The sequence below is a fragment of the Danio rerio genome, chromosome 10 (genome assembly GCF_049306965.1).
Source record: "Danio rerio strain Tuebingen ecotype United States chromosome 10, GRCz12tu, whole genome shotgun sequence".
Taxonomy (NCBI): Eukaryota; Metazoa; Chordata; class Actinopteri; order Cypriniformes; family Danionidae; genus Danio; species Danio rerio.
The window spans coordinates 6,827,501-6,848,647 of NC_133185.1; the positions used below are offsets into that span (position 1 = coordinate 6,827,501).

The following is a 21,147-nucleotide window of genomic DNA, read 5'->3' on the forward strand; positions in this document are numbered from 1 at the left end:
CTTATGGAAAAGAATTATTGATTTTAATTTCATGTCAACTCAAAATGAAATTGAGTCTTTTAATTAAACCTGAAGAGCCAAAATATTGGACTGCAAATTTTTTACCCTTGAGAATACAACCTGTGATTGTACAGTAGTGCCTCATTCCTTAAGTCAGAGATATACAGTAAAAACCTTTTATTTTAGAGTTTTGTGATTAATCTACTGATTAATAATGAAAACAACTTTAATTAATCAATAGATAACTTAATGTATTAACTAGAGAGCACTTTAAAAAGTTAAACCGAAAAAAAAACATTACAAAAGACCTTCTACCTAGTCAGCAATACTGTATCCCAAACATAGTGTACATGTGTATAAATATCAATTTATTTTAATATATTTAATATATGAAAGAGACTATCAGCAATGAGCACATTAAGCTCCTCTCTATTTAAAAGTAAAATTAGATTATCTTAAATAAATATCCTTAATTGGATAATTAATTAATATCCTTAGTTGATTTGCACTTAGTTTTATAATATAAAGCCTATGATGTGTAAATTTTTAAGGGCTCTAAATTATCAGTACAAACAAAAGCATCATCTGATTGTCATTGTCCGATTGTGTACTGAATGTCTTCTTTCTATTAGGAGTTTACTTGAGTTTTTAACTTATAACAGAAAACAACAGCTTTTTCTTGTCTTCTTTTTTTTTTTTTAAAGCGATACAGTTATTAAATCAGGAAAACAATTAAAAATACCATCTGGTGAAAATTATGATATCACACAACTATTAGACAGCCAAAATAATGGTGAATTAAAGAAGTTAATGTGCACAGACCAAGCGTGCACAGACCAATACTGAAGTAACTGAAACTGCAATTCATCAACTCGCCTTTGGGGGCTGGATCCAGGAAGTCCAGATGCTCACTGACTGCAATGCTAAATTGGCCAATTTTACAGCTGATAAAAACATGTTTACAGCCTGGTACAAAAGATGGTTTTGCTTCATATAGCTAAAATTACCCGTCATGACACCTGTTTTCGTTTTTATTAAGTTATATTAAATCTGCATAATAAAGGGTGTGGCCACTTGAGTGACAGCTAGGTCTCGCTGGTTGCCGTCAATTTACCTCAACTGATTCCGGCTGATTAGCCGCTGAACTCGGCATACAGATCGTATTTTTGTTTTGTGGCTTTACACAGTCAGTTGCCTTTTGGAATTATTTCCTGCAATTATCAGATAATATGGCATGCTGTGTGCACTTAATTGTGCTCACAAACCATTCAATTTGCCTCCGATTCCCAGGTGAGTGAAATCATATACTTATATACCATCTCTATAAATGTATTTGTTTTATTTAAGATAAATTATGAGTCGCAGGTAATAAAGTATTAAGCGTTTCTCCCATAGGAAAGCCCGTCTAAGTAAAATGCCAGCAGGCGTCTGTAGCTTCGCCTCTTTGCCCTTGTTTGGTATCCCCCAGTCAGTGCGATGATGTGCAAACAAAATGGCGCGGTTAGCCACGCCTACTTGTAGCTTAGTTTGTGCTCTTCAGAAAGTTATGGGTGACGTCACAGAAATAATGTCCACATCTTTAACAGTATATGGCACAGACACGCAGTGCTTCTTTACAAAGTGACATCGCCAACTACTGGCCTGGCATTAAAATTCCATTTGATTTTCATGGATTCGCGTTAATTTTGCCAACATTGTTGTTAATACACATTTACATTTACTCATTTATCAGACGTTTTATTCCTAAGCAGTGTACAAGTGAGGATAAAGGAAGCAAATCATCAGACAGCAGCAGTATTTGAATGTTATGACAATTCTAAGTTACTTTTTTTTTTTTTTTTAATTTATTTTTATTGCTGTTTTATTAGTTTTTGTCCCCCTGATTATACGAAGAGAGAGAGTGTCGGACAGGTGGTTTGTCAAGCCCACTTACCAGTGTGGAGCACACTCAAAATTGCACAATATTTTCCAAGAAGTGTGGGGTGCTTATAAGAAGGTATCTGGTGCATATAGAGACGAGAGATTTTTTCATACAGCTGGTTTGTCAAATTCACTCACCTGTGGGAAGCACACTAAGAATTGCAAGTTGTTTTTTTCCAGAAACATGGAGTGTTGATAAGAAAGTCTCTGGTGCACAGGAGAGGAAATAGTGCACCTCCTACAGGAAAACAGAAAACATTTTTAATTGCATCGCTCTTGTGTGAATTTTCACAATTGTAAAACTACCAACCTTCACTTTTTTAGAGTGAAACCTTTCTTGATGTAGTAAATGTAAGAACTTTATAATAAAATGTAAGATGTATTTTTTGCATTTTTACCTTTATTGTAAAAAAACAATTTAAAAAGTTGAAGAGTGAGGGTTAAAACGTGAATATCAAATACAATATAAAAATTTGATCTTAGGTTTTAGACATATAAACTTCAACATCCTCACCAAACTAGGTTTTGGGCTTTTGCTTTTTTTCTTCAGTGAGATCATGTGACCATTTCTATTTTTTATTTTTATTTTTTTATATATATTTCGTTCATTCCAAGAATAAATTAAAGGGATGGGTTACCAAAAATAAAGATTTCCTCACACACAAGTGGTTCTAAACTTTTTTGAATTTCTTCAATTGATTCTTTTTTTTTTTTGAAGACAAAACAAGATACTCTGAACAATGTTGGAAAAAGCAGCCAATGACATCCATGTGATAAAATAATATGGAAGTAAATGGCTGCTGCTTTCCAACATTATTCTAAATATCTTCTGTGTTTAACAGAAAAAAAGATCTCAAAGAAATTTAGAAAAAGTGGAGGTGGTGTAAATTACATCATTTTTATTTTGGGGTAAACTATCCCTTTTAAAAAATTATGAATTCATGATTTTTTCTAAATGCCCAATTTTGTGCAACCAATTCCATTTATATTGTATTGGTCCTCTTCAGTGTTAAGCTTCAGTCACACTAGAGCTTTCCAAATTCTGTCGTACCGCACTGCGAACAGAGGCAGGAATAAACAAGATGATTAGACATTAAAACAAGCGAGTGATTGCTCCATATTTTAAATTCCTGTCCAGAGAGGTCATGTTTTGATGCTCAAGTGGTTTCACGCAATCACGTGATGTGATTTCGCAGGTCAGAGTTCACCAAGCTTGTACCTTCCAATGCAGCGAACTGCAAAACTTGGCACACGACCTTGTGTTTTCGGTCTGACGCATTCGCGTGCGTATGAATGGAAGTCTATGGGGAGAAAAGTCCAGTGTGACCTCAGCTTTACACCCATAAAAATGAACCATCTTTTACATACTTATAGTAACATTGTAGTAGCCAGGGGCTTCAGTCGAAGTAAAGAGTCTATTGTATTCTTCTCTAATATGGACATTTTTATTTTTATGTAAGCCTATGCTATTTAACAGCTTTGCAACATTAGCATGACAAAAAGTGAAATAAAATATAAATTAAAGAATTGAAATTTTAAAAAGAATGTTTTGATTAATTATATTATGATTTATCCCTAATGCACCCATTTTGATATTGAACCATTTGCTTATTTGCAGCATGAGATGTTGCCATTCGAATTTTCTTTCTTTAAACAACACTGCTGTGGCTAGAAATGTAAATTCCAAATATAATCATTATTTTCATAAGGAAAACAATATTTGTTACAAAACCTTTTTCTCCTCAGCATTACTCAACCTTTACTTTTGTTTTTGAGATAATGTTTGCATTTTGACATGACTGGGCAGACACTATTAAATTGCTCATTTAATGTGCATTAGAGGTCACAAGGTCGTCTGCATTGACTAAATATAGTTGAAAGTGGGTGAGTAAATGTAAGACTTTTCCACGTACGCATATTCTCAGGTAGACTGTGATAATTTATAAAGCTAAAAATGTGTGCGGATGAGTGTACGCAAGGTTTCAAAAATCTCTCTTTTTTTTTGTACGCACCATTTTCAGCAGTCTGGCGTATGTTCATTTTTAGGAAAGTTTCAAAGCAAAGTTTTATGAATGAAGATCCTAGTCTTTACATCATTGACTCCTTTATACAAGTGTCCACTACTGGCAGAACATCTGACTGGGTTTAAATGGAATCTCCTAAAGCAGGGCTGTTTGCAGTTTGCATGGGTCGCTATAAGAGTCTTACTGTATGATAACCTTGGATAAAAATATCACGGTTTTATGGTTTGACGGTATTGTGATTACTGCTCTAAAATATACTCTTTTTAAATGTCTGGGTAAACAGGGTTTCTGCAGGTTGCATCATGTTAAATTTAAGACCTTTTAAGACCTTTTTTGGACTATTATCAATGAAATTTTAGACTTTCACAAGGGAAAACACTAATAATTTTCTGCCCAATAAAAATTAAAAAGTTATTTCTTAGCCACATATGTTAAATAATGTGTCAAAACAAGCAAACTCTAGTTATATACTAAATATACTCTACTTAAATATTTTTTTATTTTCCAAATGTTCAATAAAATATTTTCAGACGTCTGAGGTCTAAATCAAGGTTAATATTAATTTAGAAGATAACTACACCTTTCACTTCTAAATTATTTTAAAATGCTATATATATAAAAAAAAACTGTAATTTTTGGTGTCATTTATTTAATCGACACTCACAATGAGATACCAATCTAAAAGTCTTAAGAAAATCAAACCAAAACAGAATTTTTCCTAAAAATGCAATGTAGCTTAAACAATTCAATTAAAAACAATCAGAATGTCCCAAAGTTTTAAAAGCTATAATACATTACAACATATATTTATATATAAAACATGAAAACATGGAGAACTTTTAAGCAAATGTAATGTAAGGATGAAAGGAAGACAATTAACCCATATTGCTAAATAGTTAATAAATGTTAACTTTGTTAAACATTTCTTTTTTTTAGATGGATATGTTGGTTGTTCTGATTGACATTGGCACATAGTGAAAATGATGACCTGTTTAAAAGTATTTAAGACCCACAACAGCATATTTCAGTAAATTTTTTTAAGGCCTTAAATTCAGTTTTTAAAATTTAGGTTATTTTAAGACGCTGCGGAAAAACTAAAACGTTTTTTTTTTCCTTTGAACACAATATGTTTTATTTTGAGAAACATTTAAAATATTTTGGAGCAGTAAACATGTCGGGCTGCTCTCTTCGTTAGTTTCAAAAACACAGAGTTCCTCACAATTTAAAATAGTATCTTTGGATATTTTTTTTCTGCTGGAGATACAATTTTCCTAAAAAGCTAAAACAATTTTGTAAATAAAAAAAATTCTTACACATACCTTAGGAACGGTATAGCAGAAAATGTTGGCGGTTTTAAAACCTTGACTTTTTCAAACCGCGGTTTACCTTGAAAACGGTTATCATCCCATGCCTAGTCCGCAGCCCTGCAGTTTAGTTTCAACCCTGGTTCAACACACTGAAGCTGCGGTCACATTAGAGTTTGAGCATGCAATATTCTGTCGTGCGGCGCTGCGAAAGGGGCGGGATTAAACACGCTTATTAGACACTTTTAAAAGTGAGCGATTGCTCTATGTTTTAAATTTCTTCAGAGATGTCATGTTTTGATCCTCCATTGGTCTCATGCAGTCAAGTGATGCAAATTCGCAGGTCAGAGTTCACCAAGCTTGAACTTTGCACCGCAGCAACCTGCAAAACTTGAAGCATGACCCTGCGTTTCCGGTCTGAAGCATTCGCTTGCGTAAGAATGGAAGTCTACGGGGAGAAAAGCCCAGTGTGACCACAGCTTTACCTGTTAGGATTCAAACAAGTTTGAAGGACTCAATTAGTTCAATCAGGTGTGTTTAATTAGGGTTGGAACTAAACTGTGCCAAGCTGCAGCCTTCCAAGAACTGAGTTTGACACCTGTGCCCTAACTTGAGCACTTGGAAACTTCACTGTGGTGACATTTGCACTACATTCTGGGGCATATTGGACACATGAAGCAGTTTTTTTCCCTCTGTCAAAATCAACGGGTCATGAATTGTCCATGTAAACTTTCCTCATTCACTTGAAATGGAACCTGCTTTACCATAGAGGGGAAAGAGGCCATATCTGAGCGTGACAGTTTTGTGCTTGTTGACTTTCATTTGTATTAATACAGTTTTACTACAAATAACATGGTTAATTTGTGGTCACCATGGACATAGGTAGTAGATTTGGACATCAAACCACATTGCACTACAAGGCTTTACATGAATAATTAACCATGAACCAATTAAAGGGATAGTTCGCCCAAAATGTAAATTAAGTGGTTCTAAAACTTACATATATTTTTTTCTCCTGTTAAAGACAACAGAAGATATATGACTGCTGTTGAGAACCTGTGACTAGTAGGGGGGAAACATGTTATGAAAGTCAACGGTTACAGGTTTCATTTTTCAAAATATCTTCTTTTCCATTCAACAGACGAAAGAAGCTCATAACGGATTTAAACAATAAGTAAATAATATGTAAATCATAGCAGAATATTTGTGTGGAATACTTATAGGCTACTAGCGAAAGTATCCCTTTAAAAGTTTGGACTCGTCAGGTGTTTTGACTGGTGTTCTGGATTCACCTGTGTCTTGACTCATCCGTGGCTTTATCATCATGTCTCACCTATCAGTTCATGAACTTCACTACTGACAGAAGGTGTCGGTTTTTGCTTCATTTCAAGAAACATGTTGTTTGTATAGAGAAGCAGCCCCGGTTGTTCGTTTTCTGCAGACTTTACAGCAGGAGGGGCTCTGGAACTTTCCTTCTTCTTCTTCTGCGCTTCTGAACACCTGAGAGGTGCGCGGCGCCATCTGTTGTACCGGCGTCCATACAGCGTTAACTCGAGCTCGACGCCTGTTTGTTTCGCTCTTTGTGTGAATAGATTATTGTCCTCTGCACATTTCCTGAAGATACGAGAAATTCACGCTTTTAGGTGCAAATATTGGAAGAGGAGACTGAACTGAGACGTATTTGCTGTGGTTGGTGTTTATTGATGAACGCATGATTGTTCACGGGGACGCAGCGACATCTTCACCGTCCGTCCCGTGTCGCGTTTGACATTTATTGATAGTCGATTTTGGGGGATTCAGGAGGAATGGCATCGATAACCTCCATAGAGGCCGTGAAGAGGAAGATCCAGACGCTGCAGCAGCAGGCGGACGATGCGGAGGATCGGGCAGAAATGCTGCAGAGAGAGGTGGACCTGGAGCGGCAGTGCAGAGAGAGAGTGAGTGCCTGCTGGATCCTTTAGCACTGTCCCTGAGGCTCGTATATTCAGTGGGATACTGAGTTTAGTTATTTACAGACACACTCTATTCACTTCATTGGCTTCGATTCTTTTATTTATAAGAAACAGTCAGGATTATTTAAGAAAGGGGCTTTTGAAGGCCTCATGGCATTAAATGTCAGGTTGACCTTTAGTATGTATCTAATTAGATGTAGATGACAACTGTGTTCACCATGGGTGGAAAATGACATCTTCTTTGTTTTGTTTTGTAGTGAGGCGTTAAAATTGTGTTAAAGCAAATGCATTTAGTTTACTTCATCATGGACAGAGGTAAAGCTGGTTTTATATTCGGATATTCAGACATCCTGCGTAATATTATATATTTTGAAAAATATTCTTGTCAAATTCTAAATTGGGAAATCATATTAGCAGTTTATGACTATCAAAGTAAAACCATGTTTACAGTCAATTAGACAGTGTTGATGTTGTTTTGAAGCCATACTTGCATGCTAATTCTGATTGAATATTCAAATTAGTGTGGTAAACAATATAGAGACAGTTAAATGAATGAATGTGTGAATATAAAACCAACTTTAACTTGATATCATAGACATGTGGGACCATAGACCACGAAACCGTAAAGGATTCGTTGGTTTCTAGAAAGAAGTTGGTTTTTATATTAGGACTTTCTCCTTAATATTATCCTTTCAGAAAAGTATTAATTGCAAATTGTAAATGGTGAAATCATATTAGCAGCCAATGACTATTGAAGGAAAACATTGTTCACAGTCAATTAAATAAAAAATTGACTTTAAAATAGCCTAACTAACAATATAGAGATGTTGTCTCTGTTGAATAAATGTGCTTATATAAACCCAACTTTATCTCAGTTGATAAGATGTCATGTCATTTTCATCCGCTTATCTGGGGCAAACGCCGGCGTATGCTACGGCGCTGACGCATAGCCCTTCGCCGTGGCCGTCGGCGTCGCTGACGTGCACCTCTCAAAAAATGTAACTACACGTCGCAACGACGTGTCCCCAGACACTTCCTCCAGCTCCTCTGGGGGGATCCCAAAGCGTTTCCAGGCCAGCCAATTTGCGCGAATCGCTCAAGTTCGAAAATCTGAATTTCAGCAGACATTTGCTTCTCATTAACCAATCAGGAGTTTTCTCTTGTAGGAGTATGCTTATGATGTAGCGCCTTTTTTTTGGTGTCCCGGGGGAAAATCCTCCTACTGACACCGGACAACAGTTGATCAAACTGGGCTGGGCTTAGTCAGAAGGACCACTGAAAGCTCCCATCATCCAGGTTAAGTTTCTGGAGGAGTTTATGAACTCACAGAGCTGGGTGCACCTCTGAAAGAATCTAGTGGACTCAGACAGGGCTCCAAATAAATCAACGCTGTTTTCCAGCCTTCATAAAGCACATAACACACAGCTATTTTCTCAATAAAATCCATGTTAGCCATTTAGCAACGAAGCTACAGTCACCGGGCAGACAGAAGCCCTGCCCATGATGCGAATCTGCGTCTTTTGCTTAGTGAATTTGACGTGTTAATGAAGCGAATTTGATGCGTGAATGAAGCGAGTAAACTCAAAATGTTCACGCGTCTGTTTATGTGCGAATAGTGTGATTTATCTGCATGTACCGCTTCTTGTGTGAACACAGCATTAGGATGCACCCTGCGAAGAAAACTCATTTTGGCTGCTTGTATCTGAGATCTTGTCCTTTCGGTCATGACTCAAAGCTCATGACCATAGGTGAGAGTAGGAACGTAGATTGACCGGTAAATCGAGAGCTTTGTTTTTTCTCTCTGCTCCTTCTTTACCTAAACCAGGGGTGTCCAAACTCCAATTAAACACATCTGGACCAGCTAATCGAGCTCTATCAAGATGTACTAGAAGCTTACAGGCAGGTGTGTTAAAGGAAGTTAGAGCTAAACTGTGCAGGACAACGGCCCTCCAGAAGCAAGTTTGGACACCCCTGACCTAAACGTACCGGTAGATCAACCGCATTACTGCTGCCGCTGCACCAATTCGCCTGTCAATCTCAAGTTCCATTCATAAGAGAAAATACGTAAGATAAATTTAGTGATTTTGCTGGAGAATTGAGATTTATTTTTGAGAATTGAGATTTATTATTGAGAATTTAGATTTATTCACCTGGAAGCTGAATAAATAAGCTTTCTGGTAATGTATTTTGTTTGAAATGGCAAGTAGGGCTGCAGGATATTGGAAAATCTAACATTGCAATATATATTGCAACATGAATACAATTTAACCAGATGACTTAATATCTCTATTTGGAAAATAATTTATTGTGTTAGGGTGCTTTCACACCTACACTTTTGTCTCGGAACCTGTCTCGTTTGCCCAGTTAGCGCGGTTCGTTTGGCATATGTGAAACCACCAATTGCGCTGGGATCCGCTCCAAAACAATCGTTCCGAGATCGCTTGAATGAGGTGTTCTCGGCTCGATTGAAATGAACTCTGGAGCGGATCGATTGTATCGAGAAAGTAATACGAACCGAGCACGGTTATATCACAGTGTTTTTTGGATATGTAATAGGCATACGGCTATATGAAGAGATAATTATGAGTAGGGCGGGAGGTTATTCAACAGGCATATCCCAAGTCTCCTGGAAGTGTCGGTAGTCTCCCGCAAATGCACAGAGACTCCGGGATGCCCGCAAACGAGTGATAATCTCCTGGTAATCAGCGTCTCCCTCCTGGTCCTCAAATACAATGCGCACCTTTTTCACCCTTCCCCACCGCATCCCTCCTCGCTCATTAGACACGTCGCGCGCACCTTGTCAAACACCACCAAACCACCACCTCCTCCTGACAGCTGAGCGTGACTCTGCAAAATAAACCGTGAAACTCTGACCAATGTGAGGAGAGTTTACTCACACGTGCCTTTTTTTAGCTCTTTGTGCGTTTAGAAACTCTGCAGTGTGAAAGCAAACCGCTCCAAGAGCAAAGAGCAACAATGTAATATATATATATAATAATATATATATATATATAATAATAATAATAATATATATATATATATATATATATATATATATATATATATATATATATATATATATATATATATATATATATATATATTTATATAAAGAAAATGCTTTTAGCATAAAATAACATATATCCATGCAGGTATTGTGGTCCAGGGTCACATATAAGAACAGCAAACGATGTGTAATAAACAAGTTTGTAAAACGTCAGTGAATGTCAGCCTTCTGACCTGTCAAGTGAATTTGAGCTAATGCGCTGGACACAAGGAGCGGATTACAGTTTATATTGAGGCTGGATGTGGGATGTTGACCCACATATACTCGCAACATCCCTTACACCAAAGTCAAGCTCTTCCCGTTTATGACATGAAGATACAGAAATTGTGGGTGATGCAGATGGTCTGTTAAATGTGGTGTTAGTGCAGTATTAGTCCATGTGAGGGTAGACGCTGAGAATCTTAACTCAGAGGTTAATCCTCTTGTGTGCTTGTCTGTGTAAGACACCAGTTTGACGTTTGTTTCTTTAGTCACTCTTTCTTAACCTGGATTTCTCCATGAAAATGGCTGGAGATGCTGCATGGCCTTAACCTACAAACAAATTGGGCCACCTTCGTACTGACATTGTTGGTTTACTATATTATAAAGATCAGCATGAGAGAAGACTTGCCCTTTTTCAGTGTTGGCTAATAAAGCTATAGGCACATTGTTCTTCAACATGAGGAGGAGATCTTTAAACTAAAGGACAGAGAAACTATTCATTCGTGTCCATTGTACTGTGTACTTGGTGACATTATTAAATGTTCCCACCTTTAAAAGGCTGACCGTGTAATTGCGTTGCTAGCATGTAGTTAGCTATTAAAGTATTGGACAAACAGACCATGATCTCAGCCCTCTTTACGGTGAACTTTGCATTTTTAAACTTTAACGCCAGCAGTGCCTTCAAACAGAATGCTGCAGTGGCTGGTGGGAACATCGGCTTCATTTAGCTACATTATAACAATGTTAATAAATAAATAAGCAAATGAAGAGTTTGCAAAACCCTTTAAATCCATCAGACTTTTTTTCTTGTAAATGAGCATTTTCTATCAGGCTCTTATAATTTGGTTAGGAAATTTCATTTTATATGTAATGAAAAGGTTATTAGCTAGTAAATTTTCCAAAAAAAAATCATTTTTTTCAAAAATGCCATTTTAAACATTTCTTTGTTTTTTAACAAAGGAGATTTTCTTTTGCTTCAACCAGTTAAATCCACTTCTGCTTTTTATGCAAAACCCTCTAAATCCACTTAATGGAACAAGACGGTGTATTTATTCATTCATTCATTTTCTTGTCGGCTTAGTCCCTTTGTTAATCTGGGGTCGCCACAGCAGAATGAACCACCAACTTATCCAGCAAGTTTTTACGCAGCGAATGCCCTTCCAGCCGCAACCCATCTCTGAGAAACATCCACACACACATTCACACACGCACTCATACACTACGGACAATTTAGCCTACCCAATTCACCTGTACCGCATGTCTTTGGAGTGTGGGGGAAACCAGAGCACCCGGAGGAAACCCACGCGAAGGCGTGGAGAACATGCAAACTCCTCACAGAAACGCCAACTGAGCCGAGGTTTGACCCAGCGACCTTCTTGCTGTAAGGCGACAGCACTACCTACTGCGCCACTGCCTCGCCAATTTAATTTTATATGTAATGAAAAGGCTATTAGCTAGTAAATAAAAAAAATCTTTTTTTCCAAAAATGCCACTTTAAACAATTCTTTGTTTTTTAACAAAGGAGATTTTCTTTTGCGTCAACCAGTTAAATCCACTTCTGCTTTTTATGCAAAATCCTCTAAATCCACCTATTAGAACAAAACCTTGTATTTATTCATTCATTTTCTTGTCGGCTTAGTCCCTTTATTAATCCGGGGTCGCTACAGCGGAATGAACCACCAACTTATCCAGCAAGTTTTTACGCAGCGGATGCCCTTCCAGCCGCAACCCATCTCTGGGAACCATCCACACACACATTCACACACACTCACACTTATACACTACGGACAATTTAGCCAACCCAATTCACCTGTACCACATGTCTTTGGACTGTGGGGGAAACCGGAGCACCCGGAGGAAACCCACGCGAACGCAGAGAGAACATGCAAACTCCACACAGAAACGCCAACTGAGCCGAGGCCCGACCCAGCGACCTTCTTGCTGTGAGGCGACAGCACTACCTACTGCGCCACTGCTTTGCCCCACAGTGTATTTAGTTGAAAAAATTACTAAAGATGCAAGGCTTAGTCCCTTTATTCATCTGGGGTCGCCACAGCAGAACATACCTGCCAACACTCCTGTTTTTCCCGGGAGTTTCCCATATTTCAGACCCATCTCCCGCCTACCAGATATTTTGAGTTCCATGCTTTTAATTTTTCCTACGGAAAAGTCGATGGTTACAGGTTTTCAGCTTTCTTCAAAATATCTTCTTTAGTGTTCAAATGAAGAAAGAAACTCGTAAAGGTTTGGAGCCACTTCAGGGAGAATAATTGTTCATTTTTTGGTGAATAATCTCTTTAAACAGACACTTTCATGTGGCGTAGGAGTAGTTGAGCATGAGAGTCTATTTAACTATTTAAGAGTGTTTATAAATCTGAATGAACTAAATCGCTTTAGACCCTCCTTCAAGATCTGAGCATTGCATATCACCTTCATTACCCAGCACATTTATCACACATTTGCTCCTCCATGTCATGCAGTCCTGTTGTTCATTGTGTGATTTCCCTCTGACCGCAGGCCGAGGCTGAGGTGGCATCTCTGAACAGACGTATCCAGCTGGTTGAGGAGGAGTTAGATCGCGCTCAAGAAAGACTCGCCACTGCACTACAGAAGCTGGAGGAGGCAGAGAAAGCTGCAGATGAGAGCGAGAGGTGTGGATGCAGCAATTCAAGTTATCAAGTTGTTCAAGTTATTATAAAGTTTATTTTTAAACTAATTTCAAGAGGATCATGAGCTTACTATTGACCTTGGCCGGTCCCGCATTAGCTATCATATGATTTACAAATCAGACGAATCCAAATGTGCATAAATAACCAGATTTCCTTACCTTAGTCATCCTTACATTGAAGAATCCCCCATCTACTCCTACTCTTCCCCCTCTTTCCTAGATTAATAAAGAACAGGGTGGCGCAGTAGTTTGCCCTGTTGCCTCACAACAAGAAGGTGACTGGTTTGAGTCCAAGCTGGCTCAGTTGTCATTTCTGTGTAGAGTTTACATGTTCTACCCATACTTGCGGGGGTTTCCTTTGGGTACTCCGGTTTCCTCCCACAGTCCAAAGACATGCTCTATAGATGAATTGAATAAACCAAATTGGAACAGTATATGAGTGTTTTAGTACTGGGCATTCACCACATAAACATATGCTGTATAATTGGTGGTTCATTTCACTGTAGCAACCCCTAATAATCAAAGAATGGGCTGAACGAACGAATGAATTAGGGCAAGTTCTCAAGACCCACCTGAGCTCAGACTTCCCTCTCTCCCGATGAAATGAGAGGGAGCCTTGGGCTCGGGGATCTTCTGAGCCCAGGGCTCTCTCCCAGGACAGCATGCCAAACACGCTTTTTTATCAATCATCAGCTAAGTGTGAACTCTTGAAATACTTTGTTTACAAGCACAGATCATTTATTTATTCTAATGAATGTTTTTAAGATTCTCCTGAATCTTTACCAAATTTAAAATATCAAATTGAAAGATTTTATTTATTTATTGTTATGTATATATGTTTCAAGATAAAATGTTAGCCTTCCTCTGACATTTTAATTAATTGTTCTAATATAAGTCATTATTAACATTATTATACAATATTCATTCATTCATTCATTTTCGGCTTAGTCCCTTTAATAATCCGGGGTCACCACAGCGGAATGAACCGCCAACTTATCCAGCACATGTTTTACTTAGCGGATGCTCTTCCTGCTGCAACCCATCTCTGGGAAACATCCATGCACACTCATACACTGGACAATTTAGCCTACCCAATTCACCTGTACCGCATGTCTTTGGACTGTGGGGGAAAGCAGATCACCCGGATGAAACCCACGCGAACACAGAGAGAACATGCAAACTCCACACAGAAATGCCAACTGACCCAGCCGAGGCTCGAATCAGCGACCTTCTTGCTGTGAGGTGACAGCACTACCTACTGCGCCATTGCATCACCCTGTATTATACAATATTTCATGTAAAATATTAATGTTGGAATTTAGAAATTTAGAATTTTAGAAATTTAGAATTTAGAATTTTTTCTTTTCTTATTTCTGGGATAAAAACATGTATATTAAATGTAAAAACTGCTAAGGTCAATGTTATTTTCCCTTTCAAGGATTTTATTTGTTTTACAGTTGACTACAGAACAAAGCACTGTGTCTGCTAAATGACTAAATTTAAATGTAAATGTATAATGACTTCCCAAATTAACCAAACTTGCCCAGTTAAGCCTTTAAATTTAATTTTACACTGAACACTACTATCTTGCGAAATAACTGTTAAAATACTATGTACTGTCATTATGGAAAAGGCGAAGGAAATTAGTAACAAAAATTTGTTAAAACGATTGGGAAATGTTCGGGAAATGGTTGTGTAGAATGAACTGAAATAATATCTATAAATATTGTAAATGTTATTACCCTTTGAGTTTGGCATGAATATAGCTTTTGCTGACATTGGGACAAACAATAAATAAATGGATAAATACCTTTATGGGACACTAAATATCAAGTCGTTTGAGTAATGGATGGCTGAAGTGGACAGTGGCTAAACAAATTAATAGTTAGTTTCTTGGTTGGTCAACTGGAGTGCTGTGTGAACAAAGCCTTCAAGAATCATGAGGAAATACTATGAACCTGTTGTGTGTGGCCTTGGATGGAATTGCCTGAGTGTAATGCTGACCATGTGATTTTCTTTCATGCAGAGGAATGAAGGTGATAGAAAACAGAGCAACAAAAGATGAGGAGAAGATGGAGATCCAGGAGATGCAGCTGAAGGAGGCCAAACACATCGCTGAGGAGGCTGACCGCAAATATGAGGAGGTGGGGATCCCGGACACTTTCACCTCACCCAATGACTGATTTTAAATGAAGATTTTTATAACAAAACCATATATTCAAGTTTTGCCCTGTAGGTGGTATAACCAAAATGATACAACATAAATGGTTTATATCTCAGTAACTATACAGTTGAAATCAGATTTATTAGCCCTCCTTTTATTATTATTTTTTCCCCCTTTTTTTAAATATTTCCCAAATGATATTTAACAGAGCAAGGACATTTTCACAGTATGTCTAATAATATTTTTTCTTCTGTATAAAGTCTTATTTGTTTTATTTCAGCTAGAATAAAAGCAGTTTTAAATTTTTTTTAAACATTTTAAGATCAAAACTATTAGCCCCTTTAAGATTTTTTTTTTTGCGATAGTCTTCAGAATAATAACTTGCCTAATTAGTTACCCTAACCTGCCTAGTTAACCTTATTAACCTAGTTAAGCCCCTTTAAATGTCTTTTTAAGCTGTTTAGCAGTGTCTTATAAAATATCTAATCAAATATTATTTACTGTCATCATGACAAAAATAAAATAAATCAGTTATTGGAGATGAGTTATTAAAACTATTATGTTTAGAAATGCATTAAACAATCTTCTCTCCCTTAAACTTAAATTGCTGAAAAAAATAAACAGTGGCGCTAATAATTCTGACTTCAACTTTATATCGAGCCTGGCTCAAACTGTGGGCTTGTTAATAACCCAAAACTATTGCAGCATGTCAGATTGTATGAATATGATCCCCATGTCACACTGTAAGATTTCAGCTGTCATAATGTAAGATTGAACGGAAATCAAGACATGGCAAACACACACACACACACAAAAGATTCATTAGAACTTTGACGTCATCAATCCATGACACGCTCATTAACTGAAATGATAAATGACTATAACTGTTAAATGTTAATACGAACAGTCTGTAGCATTCATCTTAATCATAATATGCATTGATATTAAACCAGAAAAAGCATTATTCTGCTGTCGGAGAACATGTCAACTATTAAAGATCACAGATTTTAGCATTTTTTAAAAATTTTCTCAGATGAACAAATGCACAGTGAGCCGGGCTTTACAATGTTTTCACACCTTTAAGGTTTTTCTTTAGTTATTAAAAGACAATGCGCTTAAAATATAAATTTTGTCTATTCTATGGTTCAGAAAGTTCACAGTAGATAGTAAGGACATTATTTTCCAGGTTTAGAATTAAATAAAAATAGTAATAAGCTAAAACCATAAGCATCTTACAATAATTTAGTCATGTTTACTTGAAATTCATTTTAAATATGTATTATTTTCCAGAATACATTTACATTTTTGTTGTTAAAGTGTTGTGGGAGTTTGATTTCTCAGCATTATTATTTATTGGGGATTAATCTTGTTCTTCATAACTTGTCTTTACATATTATTGATATGTATATGCATCTGTAAAATTGTGTTTGTTTTTGTGTATTTTCTGACTTCAGGTGGCACGCAAGCTGGTGATTCTTGAGGGTGAGCTTGAGCGCTCTGAGGAACGAGCTGAAGTGGCTGAGGCGTGAGTACACACAAATCATAATCGAACTGTTTAGTAAAGATTGGGTTTCATTGCATTGTTCCATAAACACACCAGTTACCTTTTACTCCTGTGTCATTGATATTTGTTACTGATTCTGTTTTTTGACTCCACAATGCGCAGACATAGACTATAACTAACACAATGGAAAGATGTACAAGCCTTCAAACTTGCATTTGATTCATAGTTATATTCCTTACAAGGGTGCAATTAACAAAATTGAATTAACTGCAATGTTTTATTTATAACTGCATTTGATATTCATACCTGTGGTGGCAGTAATTAATAACTAAGCTGCGATTAGTAAACTTACCATTCAATAATGGAAGTTATTTGGGATTTCCAAAGACTTCAGCTGCTGCAAATGTGCTTTTCTTAAAGGGATAGTTCACCCAACAATTATTAAAAAGATTATTTAAATAATTATTTATTTTTATTTATTATTTAAATTATTATTTTTTATAATTCAATGTCCTCGTTTACAGCTTTTTTCCCCCCCAACAGTGTTCAGATTATCTTGTTTCGTGTTCAACAGAAAAAAGGAATTCAATAAAGATTTATGAAGTCAATCCAGGGCCATATATTTGCAACATAAAAGAAAGTTTTGCAAACAAAAAATAAAGAAATGAGCAAAAAAAAATAAATAATAAAAAATCTCAAAAAATTGCAAAGGGGAAATTGAGTTTTGAGAAATAAAAATGAATTTTTCAAACAAAAATAAAGGACTGCAGATAAAAATCAAGTAGTGCAAAAAAAGAAATTTACTATTTGAAAATTTTAAAATGTATACACATATTTGCAAAACATTTTTTTTTCCAGTATTGCTTTTTTACAAAACCTCTCAAGTCAATTGCAATGTTCATTTTGATTTGCTCTTCAGTCAACCGTGAGATTGCGATGCTGTTTTCTTTTTGCACTTCACATTTCTGTGCTTTTGTCTTTCTGGCCCTGATTTGAAATGGGGCGGAGTCATGTCACTTCATGGGAGGCAGGTCCAGACATGCCGTACACGCCCCAGTTCCTGTAACTCCACCCCCTTGTCATGTTCCAAGCATACAGACCATTTTGAGGGATGTAAACAACAACAATAGTCCTGATGTATATCCTGTTTTACATTTTAAATTTCCATAGCTTCTGAGAGTCCAGAAAATTCCACATATTGATAAGTAATGTTACGATAGCTGTTATACAATCAAGTTATGATTAAATTACCCCATCTTACAGATATGAAATAGTTTGACAACACGCAGGAAATGTTCATGGGTCAATGACATCACCACATTTAATTCGTCTATATGGCCCTGTATTGACTCTAAAAATTGAGTGTGGGTAAATGAGGAAGACATTTTTGGGTGAATTATCTCTTTAAGTAACAGAAAAGTACTCTGGATCAGTTAACAACAGCAAGGTTTCTGATTGTGGTTATTCCCCTGTCTTCCAAATGCATGCTCCGTTGATCATGTCCTGTGACTCCCCCCATTACCTCCCTTCCCCCTACTGGCCCATTTTGGACTAACCAAGTCGTGTCAGGCAGCTGGAGGAGGAACTTAGACTCATGGACCAGAATTTGAAATCCATGATGGCTGGAGAGGAAGAGGTACCACTGAGAAACTAATGTAGCACGCTTGCGCCAGCTTCTGTTGACTTTTCCTCTCTTTCGAAGATCTGTGACCTCCTCTGCTGCTCATCTCGGCTTTATACCTCTGCAGATCAAATGCTAAAGGAAAAGGGGCCTCAACTAGAACCTTGGGCAGCACCACATTTTTACTATTTCTCTTATGTAACTTTCAGGAAAAGGAATTGAAATGTTAGTCACTTTGAAGGATGTAAATTCTTGTGTTCATTATGTCTTGTTTCCACTGAGTGGCACGGTACGGTTCAGTATAGTACAGTATGATATAGTTCAGTATGGATCACCCTGATCTTGCTTGCGTTTCCACTGCCAACAACAGGATGTTACCTTTTAGGCATGGTGTATGGCAGAAATGTGTGGCTTTCTTCATTTTGTTTACATTATTGCTTCTTTTGCGTACTCAAGTTTATTATTTTAAATGTAGATGCACAACAAGCACATGCGAATAGTGAGGAAGTGGCTCCTCTTTGAGCTTTCTACACATTTAAATGTAATGTGAACGGCCTCGTAAACAACAATAGAGGACATACAGCAGATTCCGTTCTTGCTTCTGTGGCTATTTTCACAAGAAGAGACAAAATTAATAATGAAATAAAAAGTGCTCAGGGGTAGCTTAATCAGGGTGTCCGCGGGGTCTTAAAGTATTAAAAGTTGATAAATCAATGAGAAAATTAAAGCCTTTAAAAGGTATTTAAAAGTCTTAATCGTGTTTTACGAGGTCTTGAATTTTGTTCAAGCGTTGTCCAAAGTGTTTGACTCAGCATAAATCATAAATATATAAGCGCGGTAGCGTTCGGTAACTCTGGTGTAATTCGAACGGGAGCGGGCGGTCAACAATATTCCAATATTTGTTCCTAAAAAAGAGAGTGAGAGAGTGCGCGCATCCGCCATGGGGCTGTGTGTCATTTGTTATAGGCTGTCTGTAGCATCTTAGATGTAACATCATTTGCTTCAAATGCGGAAAGGTGACTCACCACGTGTAGCAAAACCATAGAGCAAATCAGATGGCAAAATGGGGAAATGTAAGTTTGCGTACTCCTGTTTGGAGAAAGACCAATTTAAACAGTGGCTAAAGCCTGTTGCTGAAAACAACCGCACAAATAGTTTTTCAAGCTTTGTTTCTCCCGAGCTTATCGGAGTTCTGTTGCATGGTTGTGCTTCATTGATTCATTTAACTACAACCGTTTATTAACAACTGTTTATTAAGTTAAAGGTTTGATACAGATTAGAACTTGAAGTGGCGACGAGGTCTTAACATATTTTAAGAAGGTCTTTTAAAAAGTCTTAAAAGGTATTGAAATTATCTTTAGGATTCCTGAATATACCCTGTTAATTAATGTGGATGTGCTCTTTGGGTAAGAACTTGTGCAAAAGTAAGTCCAAGGCACTTGAAAATTGTGGAAAAAACATTAAAAGCCTTCATTGACAAGGCTATTGCTTAAAATTGTAGCCACGCTTTTTGGCAAACACTTGCCTTCATCAGGGTAACATGGTAGTATCATTACCCTGATGAAGGCAAGTGTTTGCTGAATCACGTAGGCACAGTTTTAAGAAAGAGACTAAATTGGTTTGAGCTTGGGATGACCATAGTTCATGGCCACATAATGGTGTGTGTTTCGGCTGTGTATTTAAAAATGGTGCACTTTCTGTGCTGTTCTTCGAGTCTAGCTCCAACTTTATGGTACTGTAGTACCGTATTAAGTAACCTTATGAAAGGGTCACAGAAAAGTAGTACAGTGCAGTTTATTATTTTAGTACATTGATGGTGGAAACAAAAATGTGTATCATACAGCATTGTACTGAACCGTAATGCTCAGTGGAGTCATCATTTAACTTGTCATTTTAGCCTGTCGTTATTATATTTTATATATATATATATATATATATATATATATATATATATATATATATATATATATATATATATATATATATATATATATATAATAAATTTTAAATGCCTTCAATTTTTACTCACAAAGCAATTTACTAAATAATGTCTATGTAAGGGATATATATATATATATATATATATATATATATATATATATATATATATATATATATATATATATATATCCCTTACATAGTCATTATTTAGTAAATTGCTTTGTGAGTAAAAATTGAAGGCATTTACAATTTTACCGTGCACTCGTAGCTTTAAATTTTCCCCGATTACAGCCAGAATCACCTCATCATTTCATTCAAGTTGGGGTCTCTTTAGCTAAACTGCTGCCTTTCCCGTCTTCTCTAAGTGCTCTCTTTCTCCTCTCCTTTGCCTTTCTTTTCCTGCATCCTTGTTGTGGTACAGCAAATCTGGTGACCTTGAAGAAGAGTTGAAAAATGTCACCAACAATTTGAAGTCCCTGGAAGCTCAGGCAGAGAAGGTAGGCAGAGTACATGTAGTATATCACAGCCCAGTCCAAATGATGCTCACTTTTAAGTCGGAATCACTATTTATTCTTTTGTTAGGGCTGCCAGTATTTGTTTATTCTTTGTGCAAAAAAAAATTGTTTGAGGATGAAATTGAGATTCCCTTGTATGCAGGGGTAGGCCTGTCACAGTAATCATAATCAACGTATCGCACAACACATGAACATTACCTCAATTATATTTTGGTGATGCAATATGTAATGCATACATAAAAACCAATGTAAGAAAGATTTTAGAT

At 36.7% G+C, this 21,147-nt stretch overlaps 1 protein-coding gene and 1 long non-coding RNA gene across 2 annotated transcripts in view; one reads left to right on the forward strand and one right to left on the reverse strand.

Annotated features, from left to right (window-relative positions):
- Nucleotides 1-6,698, reverse strand: part of LOC141376292 (uncharacterized) — a 55,500-nt gene extending 48,802 nt beyond the window's left edge. Inside the window, exons 1-2 of the long non-coding RNA XR_012386091.1 lie at nucleotides 6,541-6,698; nucleotides 2,059-2,158 (exon numbers count right to left, since the gene is read on the reverse strand). This is a non-coding gene — a long non-coding RNA (uncharacterized lncRNA). The remainder of the gene's footprint in view (nucleotides 1-2,058; nucleotides 2,159-6,540) is intronic.
- Nucleotides 1-21,147, forward strand: part of tpm2 (tropomyosin 2 (beta)) — a 42,933-nt gene that overhangs the window by 15,201 nt on the left and 6,585 nt on the right. The window contains 4 exon segments of the mRNA NM_001002119.1: nucleotides 12,986-13,119; nucleotides 15,163-15,280; nucleotides 16,755-16,825; nucleotides 20,788-20,863. Coding sequence (NP_001002119.1) covers nucleotides 12,986-13,119; nucleotides 15,163-15,280; nucleotides 16,755-16,825; nucleotides 20,788-20,863 — 399 coding nt within the window.